This window comes from Bidens hawaiensis, unplaced genomic scaffold (genome assembly GCF_021521415.1).
Source record: "Bidens hawaiensis isolate Kalapana, Puna unplaced genomic scaffold, B.hawaiensis_p1.1 tig00006667_1, whole genome shotgun sequence".
NCBI lineage: Eukaryota > Viridiplantae > Streptophyta > Magnoliopsida > Asterales > Asteraceae > Bidens > Bidens hawaiensis.
In genome coordinates, this window is record NW_027491452.1 from 642,957 (window position 1) to 657,461 (window position 14,505).

The 14,505-nt window shown below is 31.0% G+C and overlaps 1 protein-coding gene across 1 annotated transcript; it reads left to right on the plus strand.

Annotated features, from left to right (window-relative positions):
* The first annotated feature begins 3,425 nt into the window (after positions 1–3,425).
* LOC143633300 (peroxidase 43-like) lies at positions 3,426–10,005 on the plus strand. The gene is made up of 4 exons (XM_077101625.1): positions 3,426–3,623; positions 3,987–4,169; positions 4,323–4,485; positions 9,584–10,005. The coding sequence occupies exons 1-4, from the start codon at positions 3,426–3,428 to the stop codon at positions 10,003–10,005; spliced, it is 966 nt and encodes a 321-aa protein (XP_076957740.1).
* The last annotated feature ends 4,500 nt before the right edge of the window (positions 10,006–14,505 follow it).

Consider the following 14,505-nt stretch of genomic DNA (forward strand, 5'->3'; position numbering starts at 1 on the left):
TCCCCTCCCCATCTCATTAATTGCGATGAGTATAAAAAGGGGGACTCCGTTTCCATTCATTATTTACTTGTGCACATTCATCTCTTTGGCAATTCTTCTTCTCCGATTTCTTGACTTCTCACAATTACCCAACCATAGCTCGTTGTGACAAGTTTCTAGACGCCCTAAAGGCTGGTGGAAAACGAGAAGGTCCTCCTGCTACTATCGATCTCGTTCTGATTAACTGGAAGGAAAAAGACTTTGACGACATATTCCAATTGTATGGGCTGGCTCCTGAATGGGAGTCGAAACTTCCGGCCGCCGGATCAATCGTTGACAAGCCTCCCAAGGGCAATTGTCGGTGAGTACTTCACCACTGGTAACTTTAGGTTACCAAGTACCAGGTTCTTGGACAGATTCCTGGTTCTGACTGGGATACACATATCCCAGATGCATCCATTTGGGCTTATGAGGCTCAGGCACTTCGAGTTCTGTTACCAAGCCCAGGGTGTCATTCCCTCCGTTGACAGATTCTTTGTGTTCTACAAGCTCCAAAGCCGTGAGAGCTGGTTCAGCTGCACAGCAATCGGTAAGAAGCCAGTGGGCACCGAGCCCCCGTGGAGTGCTCACGAATGGAAGACAAAGTTTTAGGATCCTAAGCACCGAGGATGTCGACAAAAAGATACTCTTAGGATCCTGTATCCCTGAAAGTATTGAATCAAGGATCCTAGAATTTCTAAGAGAAAAAAGATCTACATTCACCTTAAACATGAAGATATAACAGGTATTTCTAAAGGCATTATTACTCATAAACTTTGTATGGATAATAGTTTCAGGCCTATACATCAAAAGAGAAGAAAGTATGCACCTGAAAAGAATGCGATTATACAAGAAGAGGTAGAAAGGTTACTCAAAATAGATATGATAAAAGAGGTCAAGCTTCCTAGATGGCTCGTCAACGTGGTCGTAGTACCCAAGAAAAATGGGAAATGGATGTGTGGACTTCACCGATCTCAAAAAAGAATGCCCGAAGGATCCTTTTTCCCTTTACCTCATATAGATTCAATGGTAGATACAATAACAGACCATGAAATGTTATCCTTCATGGATGCCTCTTCATGATACCAGCATATCCAGATGGAACCGTCAGATCAAAAGGATACAGCCTTCATGACAACCACGGGTATTTATTGTTATACTGCTATGCCATTTGGTCTTAAAAATGCAGATGCAACCTATCAAAAGCTCGTCAACATGATGTTCAAAGACAAGCTGGGGGATTCGATGGAACTCTACATTGACAATATGGTGGTTAAGTCCCAAAAGGCTGAGGATCACTTAAAGGATCTCCAAGAAGCATTTGATATCCTAGACAAATTCAATACGAAGCCGAATCCTTCGAAGTGCCATTTCGGTGTAGAATCAAGAAAATTCCTGTTAGGGGTCATTTTATCTCGAGCATGATCCCGAGGAGTATCTTGGCAGCTTGGATTCCTAGTTAGGTCCAGGATCCTGAACTAACCAACTTTGTGTTGTACTTATTATTGCTTGTAGCCTACTCAAGTGGCTTACAACGATTATAATGTAAGTTATTTTTTAAATAATAAAATTAGAAATTAACACGCATGCTTACCGCATTCAAAGATCCTTATAGTGAGCACAAAGTCGTGGAATTTGTGGTAGATTCAAACAATATGACATGGTGTTTTGTCATACACGTTTACACTAAAGTGGAGGACGGCTGTCGAATTAGTTAATTTGATGACTGTTTAGATGAACAATCAATGTCATTCAAACTCTCTAACGGTCGTTCCCGTTCGAGTTGATGCCAAGTACATCGTATCAACACTATGAAATGTAGTAGTTGGACGTCCATTCTAAAGACTCCCACGGCCGTTAGGCTTGCATGGTTAGATCATAACCACTAGAAACTACAACCAGCCATCACATGTTTATCCTAAACGATCCGTTTGACTTTTCTGCTAGTGTAAGATTAGATTTGATGATGTGTCTTTAAAATGATCATTTTTATGAGTTCTACAAGAAACACTAGATGTACATACAAATTTTTTTTTTAATTTATTACATGTTTTTATTATCTCTTCATTTTATTTCTTCAGTTTTTTTATATTTTATTTTTTTATTACTTTTTTTACAATAAATATATATATATATATATATTATCTCGTAGAATATATTATATATTTAATTCAATTTATCCTGTTTGATATTATTTTAATTATATTTATATTTGTATAATTACGATTAAGATGTAGGGATTTATTTGCATTTATTTAAAACAAAATCATTACAAAAGTCTAACTACGAATCATTTACCATTGTTTGTAATTCTGGTATATTACGTGTTTGCTCTCCTACTTAATACTTTTATTAAAGCTACAAACATTTCATAAAACATCTTAACAAATAAAGAGTCTTTTAGTAATCTTTATTTGATGATGTGTCTTTAAAATGATCATTTTTATGAGTTCTACAAGAAACACTAGATGTACATACAAATTTTTTTTTTAATTTATTACATGTTTTTATTATCTCTTCATTTTATTTCTTCAGTTTTTTTATATTTTATTTTTTTATTACTTTTTTTACAATAAATATATATATATATTATCTCGTAGAATATATTATATATTTAATTCAATTTATCCTGTTTGATATTATTTTAATTATATTTATATTTGTATAATTACGAATAAGATGTAGGGATTTATTTGCATTTATTTAAAACAAAATCATTACAAAAGTCTAACTACGAATCATTTACCATTGTTTGTAATTCTGGTATATTACGTGTTTGCTCTCCTACTTAATACTTTTATTAAAGCTACAAACATTTCATAAAACATCTTAACAAATAAAGAGTCTTTTAGTAATCTTTATTTGCAACCTGTTATTTAAACGACACTTCTCTATACACCGTATATTGTTGGAAATGATCGAGCTGTTCATGACGTAACAAAATTTTCTATTTTAGAATGGGACGGTGCTATCCTTTTGATTTACTGCGAAATTTTGATCTGGATACCACGTAAAATAATATTAAAGGAAAATTACTTTACTGTACGCGTTAAATAAAACCAATATATGCAAATTGCAAAGCTAGAAACATGAAAATAATACCAAAATAAGATATTTCAAATTTTCTTTTACAGATGATGATCACAAGAAGTTTACATAGACGTGACGTGTGTCACTTGTTGAACTGGAACCGAATAATAATCAAATTCATGCAAACAGAAACAAAAAATATATAAAAAATAATTTAATTAAAACAAAAAAAAAACATATAAATATAAAAGTGTCATTAAACCAAAATGAAAGACATAAATGCTTAGTTGAGCCTTCTGATCCACTTTTCTCATCCTCCTTTCTTCATCTATAAATTCAAACAAATAATTAAGTCTTTTAACTGGTAAAATATGAGAATGGTTGTGTTGGCTATCATCATATTATTTGAGTTCTTAACCGCAACTTCAGAAACTCAACTCAAAATAGGGTTTTACAGTCAGGTGTGTCCCAATGCAGAATCGGTGGTGACTGATATCGTCCGAGATGCTGCAAGGTCCGAGCGTCGGGTTCCCGCTTTCTTGCTCAGGCTACACTTCCATGATTGCTTTGTTGAGGTTCTTTTACAAATTACCACACTTACTATTTTACACTCTGTTGTGATAGTCACGGACTCACAAATGATCCCTTTTAAAGGATTTGGTTATTCACACACCCACCAAACAAGTCATATGAGATATATACGAATTGAATTGTATGGTGGGTGTATAGTAACATGAAAAAGAGTGATGACTACAAACATACGGCGTACGAATATAACATCCTTTTCAAAGTACTAATTATACTTTGTTTTCTTTTTCCTTGCATTGAAATAACAAAAAGTTGTGTCGACAGACTTGTTTATTGGTACAACTAAATATTTTAATTAGAAATATAACATTTCTATGCACTGAGCTCATAATTTGACATTAAATCTGTAGGGGTGTGACGGGTCGATTTTGATTGATAATGGAACCACTTCAGAGAAAGGTGCTTTTGGGCATCAAGGAGTACAAGGGCATGAGATAATAGAGAATGCAAAAACAAAGTTGGAAACTGTGTGTCCTGGTGTGGTTTCTTGTGCGGATATTGTCGCCATGGCTGCAAGAGATGCTGTCGCTTTCGTAAGTTAATTAATAAAACATAATCATTTATCTGAATCTAGTATCTATCTTTCTTTCTTTCTCTCACACATATTTACACACCAAACTGTGTGTGAGAGGAAAACAACATGACACCATTTAATTGCATTTAATTAATAACTGTTTTATTGGCAGAGTCAAGGACCGATTTATCAAGTTGAAACCGGAAGGAAGGATGGTTTGGTGTCAAATATGGATCTTGCTGACAGAATGCCAGATGTGAGAGATTCGATTGAGGTTTTGAAACAAAAGTTTATTGAAAAGGGCCTTAATGACAAAGACCTTGTGATTCTATCTGGTAAGCATCCAATCAATCTCTAAAGTTAATTATGTGATTTTGTTGCATTTCCGTGTTGTCATTTTGTTTCTTTTTCTCAGCTGTTCTTGTTGGGTTTCTTGCTACTTGCAACTCGTCTTTTTATTCGTTCTTAATAAAATGGCCTTTCAGAAAACAAAATGATGTGATTTTGTTCGGTATAGATTTTTAAAAATTTTTGGGTTTCCCACACATGCACTTTGCAATGCTATAGGATATCTTTCAAACATGTAAATTGTAATAATATATATAGATACAGAAACATGATCAAATACATTTTATTTTTAAAATGAAAACATTGAGAACCAATTTGCTGTTATTATTAGGTTTATTTTTATAAGTGTTTGTTGTAATTTTTTGTTTATATTTGCTAATTTTCGATTATGAGACGTTATATGTATTTGCTTATTTATATTTTGTTGTTATTATTAGAATCTTTCTTTTGCTAATATAAGTATTTGCTGGTATATGCTATTATTATTTTGTTTTTGATTTTAATTCTTTTGTTGTAATTTTTAGATTTTTTTGTTTGTTATTATAATTAATTGTTTATGTAGATTGCTATTGTAGTTGGTATTATTTCTTACGTTCTTATTTTTTTATAAATTGTTATATTTCCTACGTTCTCGTGTTAAAACTAAAATGCAGATAAGCCTTCTTCAATAGACACATATATTGAATTGTATATATGTTGGTAATTTCTAGGATGAAGGAAATCATATTGGTCATAGAATTTACTATTTCTGTAACTGTATCAACAACCAACTCCATATCCTCCTGCCTGAAATCCTTTATTGCTTCTGCAATAAATGTAAGCAAATCATCTCTTTCATCTTGTTTTATATGCATATATTAAAAAATTAATTTAGGCATATTTGTAGAGTTTTTTTACCAAAATAGGTCGGGAGGAAAAAGTATTTACCAAAATGGGTATTTTAAAAACTATTTACCAAACAAGGTTTTTTTTTTTTTGGTAAAGTCAATTTTCTCACTTGTAAATATTTATTTCTCTTGAGAAAAATTATTTAAAGAGCATAGACAAAAAAATGAGCTAAAAAATAATAAAGTTTACATTTATATTTTTCTCATTTTTTTTCAAAACTAATAGAATATGTTCCGAAAACTGTTTTTTATGTTTTTATTTTTATTTATTTTATAAAACCGATTAAAGTAAAAGTTATATATTTTTTAATATCGTAAGTTTTTACGAGTGTTGGTATCGTAACCAATGACAAACCAAACTGATTTCAACTAAACATCGACACCAATATCATCATTCTCGGAACAGATTTCTTTTTTACAATAAACTTTTATTACTCATATTTGCAATTTTATTTGTTTTTTTAATTATTAAACAATTTTATTGTTTGGTTGTTATCGATAATTATGGATAGTTGTTTTTCCTTTCAATCAACTCATTGTCAATATTATTTATATATCTATTTATTTTTAGTTTCTATCTTTTATTTTATTTTACTTTATTTTTAATTTTTTATTAATCATCCTATTATTCTTTTTATTTGATTGTTATTCATAAATATGAGTAGTTTTATCTGATTGCTATTCATAAATATGAGTAGTTGATTATGCTTTTCCAATATTTCAATTTATGTCTCTATGTTTCTTTTCTTTTTTTTATTTTAACATCTTTAATATCAACTAACATTTCTCTATAATGAAAAAGATGAATCTAATCTTGAAAAAACTAAAATAATTATTTATTTGGTAAAAGAATAAAAAAAAAATTATGATTTTTAGTTTGTGAAATGAATGTGCAATTTTCATTTGGTGCCATTCGAGTAAGAAAAATGACGCTGCTAGAATACGTCATAAAACAATGTTAAAAATTTGAAAAATTAATACTTTTAAATAGATAAAGTTTTGGAATAAAAGTTAAGTTTTATTAATGTCCTGGTATATTTTTTTGTCTGCGGTTTAAATTGAAATTTAATTAAATGTTTTCTTAACTAATAAGTTTAAGAGTGAGAAAAGATAGTTTACGAAAAAAATATATATATATATTTTGGTAAAATAGTTTTCAAAATACCTATTTTAGTAAATACTTTTTCCTTCCAACCTATTTTGGTAAAAAAAACTCAGTAAAAGTTATATATTTTTTAATATCGTAAGTCTTACGAGTGTTGGTATCGTAACCAATGACAAACCAAACTGATTTCAACAAAACATCAACACCAATATCATCATTCTCGGAACAGATTCTTTTTTTTTCAATAAACTTTTATTACTCATATTAGCAATTTTATTTGTTTTTTTAATTATTAAACAATTTTATTGTTTGGTTGTTATCGATAATTATGGATAGTTGGTTTTCCTTTCAATCAACTCATTGTCAATATTATTTATTTATTTATTTTTAGTTTCTAGCTTTTATTTTATTTTACTTTATTTTTAATTTTTTATTAATCATCCTATTATTCTTTTTATTTGATTGTTATTCATAAATATGTGTAGTTTTATCTGATTGCTATTCATAAATATGAGTAGTTGATTATGCTTTTCCAATATTTCAATTTTATGTCTCTATGTTTCTTTTCTTTTCTTTTCTTTATTTTAACATCTTTAATATCAACTAACATTTCTCTATAATGAAAAAGATGAATCTAATCTTGAAAAAACTTAAATAATTATTTATTTGGTAAAAGAATAAAAAAAATTTATGATTTTTAGTTTGTGAAATGAATGTGCAATTTTCATTTGGTACCATTTGAGTAAGAAAAATGATGCTGCTAGAACATGTCATAAAACAATGTTAAAAATTTGAAAAATTAATACTTTTAAATAGATAAAGTTTTGGAATAAAAGTTAAATTTTATTAATGTCCAGTTACATTTTTTTGTCTGCGGTTTAAATTGAAATTTATTTAATTTTTTTTAACCAATAAGTTTAAGTGTGAGAAAAGATAGTTTACCAAAAAAAAATTAAAAAAAAACTATTTTGATAAATAGTTTTCAAAATACCTATTTTAGTAAATGTTTTTTCCTCCCAACCTATTTTGGTTTACCAACACCAAAATGGGTTGGAGGAAAAAGTATTTTTCAAAATGGGTATTTTGAAAACTATTTACCAAACTAAGTTTTATTTTTTGGTAAAGTCAATTTTCTCACTTGTAAATATTTATTTCTCTTGAGAAAAATTATTTAAAGAGCATAGACAAAAAAATGAGCTAAAAAATAATAAATTTTACATTTATATTTTTCTCATTTTTTTTCAAAACTAATAGAATATGTTCCCAAAACTGTTTTTTATGTTTTTATTTTTATTTATTTTATAAAACCGATTTAAGTAAAAGTTATCTATTTTTTAATATCGTAAGTTTTACGAGTGTTGGTATCGTAACCAATGACAAACCAAACTGATTTCAACTAAACATCGACACCAATATCATCATTCTCGGAACAGATTCCTTTTTTTTCAATAAACTTTTATTACTCATATTAGCAATTTTATTTGTTTTTTTAATTATTAAACAATTTTATTGTTTGGTTGTTATCGATAATTATGGATAGTTGTTTTTCCTTTCAATCAACTCATTGTCAATATTATTTATTTATTTATTTTTAGTTTCTATCTTTTATTTTATTTTACTTTATGTTTAATTGTTATTAATCATCATATTATTCTTTTTATTTGATTGTTATTAATAAATATGAGTAGTTTTATCTGATTGCTATTCATAAATATGAGTAGTTGATTATGCTTTTCCAATATTTCAATTTTATGTCCCTGTGTTTCTTTTCTTTTCTTTATTTTAACATCTTTAATATCAACTAACATTTCTTTATAATGAAAAAGATGAATCTAGTCTTGAAAAAACTTAAATAATTATTTATTTGGTAAAAGAATAAAAAAAAATTATGTTTTTTAGTTTGTGAAATGAATGTGCAATTTTCATTTGTTGCCATTTGAGTAAGAAAAATGACACTGCAAGAATATGTCATAAAACAATGTTAAAAATTTGAAAAATTAATACTTTTAAATAGCTAAAGTTTTGGAATAAAAGTTAAATTTTATTAATGTTTAGTTACATTTTTTTGTCTGCGGTTTAAATTGAAATTTAATTAAATGTTTTCTTAACAAATAAGTTTAAGAGTGAGAAAAGATAGCTTACCAAAATAAAAAAAAAAAACTATTTTGGTAAATAGTTTTCAAAATACCCATTTTGGAAAATCCTTTTTCCTCCCAACCTATTTTGGTAAAATAAACTCCATATTTGTACAACATTTTTATATTTATAACAATGGAAGGCCATAATAAATTTCTTATGCTCATTTTTTGTATATGGTCCTCCCTTTAAAATGATTTAAAATGATTAAAGTAAACACGTGAAAAGGAGATATAATTTTTTTTTTGTATAAATGAAGTGGTATCAAAATGGCTACGTTTGAATATTTCTTAGACTATATTAAATTATATGAAACATTCCTGTGCATTACATTAATACAGGGATGATATGGATATATAGTTACCAATTAATATATAGAAATGATAATAATATTACAATGATTTTATTTTTTTCTAATAATGATAATTGAAATTTGAACTAGTCCACGTTTATATATGCACAAACATTGTAAAGCTATTTGGCATGGTCCACATAATAGTTAACATCAGAAAGTGTGGTTAAGATGAAAGTCCAACAATAACTTTTTTTTTTTTTTTGGTTGAAAAATATACTCAAACTTTACCTCATTCGGTTTATTGACCTGGTTGTTGGGAAGGTGAAATTTAATGGCATGATGGAATGCCCCCAGTCCCCACCATGTGCATTGACGTTTGCAGTAAATACTGTTTACTTAATTGTTTGTTATACAAAATTTTAATAGTTTTTACATGGCATTAATGTTTAAATAGTTTTGGTGGGGTGGTAAGGTAATTAGGAACGGAGATCCGAGTATAGCATGTTGCTTGTTATAATACTAAGAAAAGAAAAAAAAAAAAAAACTTAGTGCAGTATCATCTGATTTTGTTCTTTCATTTATATATAATATATAGTAGTTTTGTTACACATAAGTACGAATTTTGGGCAAATTCATTAGTCTTTTTTATCTATTAATTTCAGCTGCACATACCATTGGTTCAACCGCATGTTTTTTCATGGAGGACCGACTCTACAACTTTGCTTCGAGTGGAGGTCCTGACCCGAGTATCAACCCTCGTTTGATGCCTGAACTGTCGTCGGCATGCCCTAAAAACGGTGACGTCAACGCAAGGTTACCAATTGATCATGGGAGCGAAGACACGTTTGACATTCAAATCCTAGAAAACATTAGGAATGGTTTTGCTGTGCTGCAATCGGATGCCAAGCTAATGGACGACCCGACAACAAGAGGAATAGTTGATTCATACTTTGGGGTGCTAGCTCCGTTAACTGGGCCATCGTTTGAGGAGGATTTTGTTACTTCCATTGTGAGAATGGGTAGAATAGGGGTCAAGACAGGTTCTAGTGGAAACATTAGACGTGTGTGTAAATCGTTTAACTAACAAGACGCGTATTGAAACGAGTTTTTGTCACAAATTATAAACATAGACTTATGTTTGCTACATAGACATTACACTTTTGATCAAGTGATAGTTGATACTGATAGTGTATAAGTTTTAAGGCATTTATAATATATAAAACTGTTACGTTTGGGTTCATAATACAGTGTATAAGTTATTTTAAGGCATTTATAATATATATAACTGTTATGTTTGGGATAAATTATGATTTCTTATCCCATGGGGTATACATTCACGCTTCTGATTTCTTATGCCATGGGGTATACATTCACGCTTCTTACTTCACATAGGCATCACATCACATAGTTTACCCCATTTCACTTTACCTCAACTTAAGGAAATTGTTTTAACCCTCATTTACCTCTTTTTATTTAATGTAAAATTGATTATTAAATTATTGTGTGTGGGTAGAGAGAGAATTTTAAAGTTTCTTAACATTTTAACTCACCGTGCATTTAACGCCCTTTAACCTATGAAGGGACTCAGGGAATGGTATGTCACTCGTTATCCTTGTCACTTGTTAAAGTGCTTGTGGGTTAAATGCCTGTCATACAACAAAATCCGGTATGTTAATTAAATTCTGTTTTATTTTTTCTAAAATTTTATTATTATTATTATTATTTTAAAATAGATTTTTAAGAAACAAGGTTTTGTTTCTTTTTTCTAAGGTTTTTTGTGATCCTTTGTTTTGTCGTATTTTTATTTTTCAGTTACTTCTCTTGTTTCAATATTTTTCCTTCAAAATAAGCATTTTACGAACTGGAAACAGGATCAAATACATTTTATTCTTAATATGAAAATAGTGACAACTAATTTGTTGTTATTATTAGATTTATTTTTATAAGTGTTTGCTGTTATTTTTTGTTCGTATTTGCTAATTTTTTATTATGAGACGTTATAAGTATTTGCTTATTTATATTTTGTTGTTATTATTAGATTTTTTCTTTTGCTGATATATTTTGTTATTATTTTGTTCTTGATTTTGATTCTTTTGTTGTAATTTTTAGGTTTTTTTCTTTGTTATTGTAAATAATTGTTTATGTGGATTGGTATTGTGGTTGATATTGTTTCTTACGTTCTCATTTTTGTATAAATTGATATTGTTTCTTACGTTCTCATGTTAAGACTAAAATACACATGAACCTTTCCCTTACGAAATGTACCTTTTTTATACCATTTACACCATTATATTTTTAAATCGTTCATGGATATGAGTCGCATATTAGAGATTTACAAATTTTACACATAAATGTGATCAAAAAGTATGTGAAACAAGGATGTTAGAGCATTTCTAATCCGTTTTCTTTTCTATATTCAAATATAAAATTACAATAAACATCACTATTTTTTTAAGGCTGACAATTGGTGTCTTAACAGGTTTAGCAGGTCAAAAATGACGTTTTTCACACAAGTATCAAACATGAATAAGACTAATTTAACTACGTTATATGCCATAATTATAATACAGTTTTAAGTTTCACGTACCCATAAGGTAAAATGATGAAGTCTAGCCTGCTAATTTCAATCATTTAAGAAAATAAAAAATCGCATACCGTACTTTTTTTTATTAACATGTCTTATCGTGTTTTAAACCGGTACCCAATTGTCGGCCTTATTTTTCTATCATTTTTAATTAGATAATATTTTTCTATACCTTTATTATTACCTCTCTCCCGCTCACAAGCACTTTAAGAAAATATTAAACATTATGAAGGGTGAACAATGTTTCTTCTAATTTAACCACAAATAGTAACATTTTCTCTCTTATTCATTCACGACCACTCCAACTACAACACTCTAAAAAATGAAAAACACACTCACATAATATAGAAAACTCATCGTGAATGCTAGTCAAAACTCTTCATCATTAGGCGTTTTGCAAAAAAGTGATATAGTCAAAATTGAGAACTCATGATTTCATCATGATCGAGCATTACAGGATCTAGTCTTGTGATTATAGTCAATTAGAACGAATTAGGGCACGATGTGTGTTAATGTGTGTTTTGAGAGTGAATTTGGACAGAGTAACGAGAAGATGTTCAATAAAATACCAGATTGACTAATTATGAATAAGTGTACAGGGTATATATTGGTTCAGACTCATTCGTTAAACATGTTTAGCGAATGAGTCCCTTTCGCTGCGCCATTCGCTAAACACACCTTAGCGAATGACCTTATACCTTAATTGTCTATACGCTAACAAGCTCTAGCATATGAGCAAACCAAAACTAGTCCATTCGCTAGACGAACCTAGCGAATGACCATTACATTACCAAAACTAGTCCCTAGACATATACATAATGACCAAAACTGTTGGCCCAGACGGATCAAATACACAAACAAACAAACGAACACGAGATATTGGGTGACAACCCTCGACTCTTTCATATAATCACGAACTTATCAAACGAACATCACGAACATAACAAACTTACATGGAGAAGAGACTTCTTGACACACACATAAAACTAATAATCTTGTAACATCCGTTAATTCCGGTTTCAAGAATTAAAGATTGTAGAGTATGTATAACTCTCGGGACTTAACCGACGTTTCTCGGAAGCCTTCACGCCATCCCGGTACGTTAAAGAACCTAACTCTTCCTTCCATTTTGCCTTACACTCCAATCTAGAGGGACTAGAGTGTAATATCTCATGTTATAACATGATCTAACCCTAGCCCCCTTGTGAAGCTTGCGATCGGCAGAAGGAACAAAGAACAAGACCACCGATTTTCTTTTTTGCAGCCAATTCTAAGCCTTAGAACTTCAATTCAAGGTATGTACTACGATTCCCCAAGTCTTTTGCATGTCAATTGATCCTTATATTGCGAGTATTGATCGAAAAACGTCTTGTTGTAGGCTAACCGGGTGGCTGCCCAATTGAGCTTTTCCGGGGCTGTTTCGAGTGAGGTTTTTGCATCAACATCCCACTAGGTATGACATGTACATCATATTACAAGTTCATGGCCAATGGAGGTGTTTAGGTCGGTCAATCGATTTTAGTTCGAAAACTAGGGTTTATCGGGTATAGAATTGCGAATTGTTGAGTTTGATGCGTTAATTGATCGGGTGACCGACCGAATCAGTTTGTACAGCCCTAGGGGGGTTTAAGGGCTGTGGAAAAATTATTTTTTTGATGCTCGGGGCTGAGGTGGTTAGTGCTTCGTCAATCGAGTCGGAGGTGCGCGAATTTTCATTTAAACGTTAAAGTAAGAGTTGTAAAAAGGAACCGTCAACCCTATCAACTCGGGTGACATAATCTTGATAAATGAAAAGATTTAAAATGGAATTTGGTCCATTCGGGGCTGATTCGTTTAACAAATGGTTTTAAGGTTTATTACACGCTCATTCGACCCGATTTGATTATCCTTGGGCCTTGGGCCAAGTTGTTGGGCCTCGGGCCAAGTGGTTGGGCCTCGGGCCAAGTGTTGGGCCTTGGGCCAAGTGGTTGGGCCTTGGGCCAAGTGCTGGGCCTTGGGCCAAGTGATTGGGCCTTGGGCCAAGTGTTGGGCCTTGGGCCAAGAGTTGGGCCTTGGGCCAAGTTGTTGGGCCTCGGCCCAAGTGTTGGGCCTTGGGCCAAGTTGTTGGGCCTTGTGCCAGAGTGTTGGGCTTGAACGGCCCATTAGGCGAGAGTGTTTTTACGGTTCAGTCCAGTAATGTGTTGTGTATAATTTACAGACCCTTGCTTGTTATCGTGTACTTAGGATTCTCCTAGCTCGTTGCAGGTGTTCGATTGATTTCAGGTGAGTTCATGATGCCCCTTTATAACTCTTTTAACTTTTGGGCTAGCATGCACACCTAAGTGTTCTTCTACTGGATTAAATGTTTTAAACGATTTATATAGGCTTGCTAGCATATGGTAGGCCTTGGGATGTTAAATATATATATATATATATATGTATATACATTATTGCTTGGCCTATATCTGGCGATGTTGTAGTCGTTTCGACTACTGATGTTGTGTATGCCTACTTTGTGTTTGCATGCACTGATGTTACGTGTTTGGGTTGTACGTTTGCTCGACCCTGATGTTATACGTGGATGTTATATATATATATATATACTGTGATATATATAGAGATGTAATTGGAAGGATGTTTACGTATACATTTTGTATATATATGTATGAGGATGTTTAGTTCTAGGTAATGAGGATTTGATGGATGTACCCTTTTTACTTTTTAAAACTTTTGGTTTGACTATCTTAACTATTACTACTGATGTTATTTACTTAAAACTTGAACTCACTCAGCTCAAGCTGACTTTGTGTGCATATTAGTGTGAGTTTCAGGTTAGAAAGAGGATGCCTTATCGCTTGGACGTGCACAAAGCTACTTGGACGGTGAAGGGCATACGGGAACTGAAGTTTTACTATTAATTTACAGGCCCTTGCTTGTTATCGTGTACTTAGGATTCTCCTAGCTCGTTGCAGGTGTTCGATTGATTTCAGGTGAGTTCATGATGCCCATTTATAACTCTTT

Coding starts and splice junctions, on each gene's coding strand:
- LOC143633300 (XM_077101625.1), top strand. CDS start 3,426: ATGGTTGTGTTGGCTATCATCATATTATTTGAGTTCTTAACCGCAACT. Junction 3,624..3,986: donor TCCATGATTGCTTTGTTGAG/GTTCTTTTACAA, acceptor TTAAATCTGTAG/GGGTGTGACGGGTCGATTTT. Junction 4,486..9,583: donor AGACCTTGTGATTCTATCTG/GTAAGCATCCAA, acceptor TATTAATTTCAG/CTGCACATACCATTGGTTCA.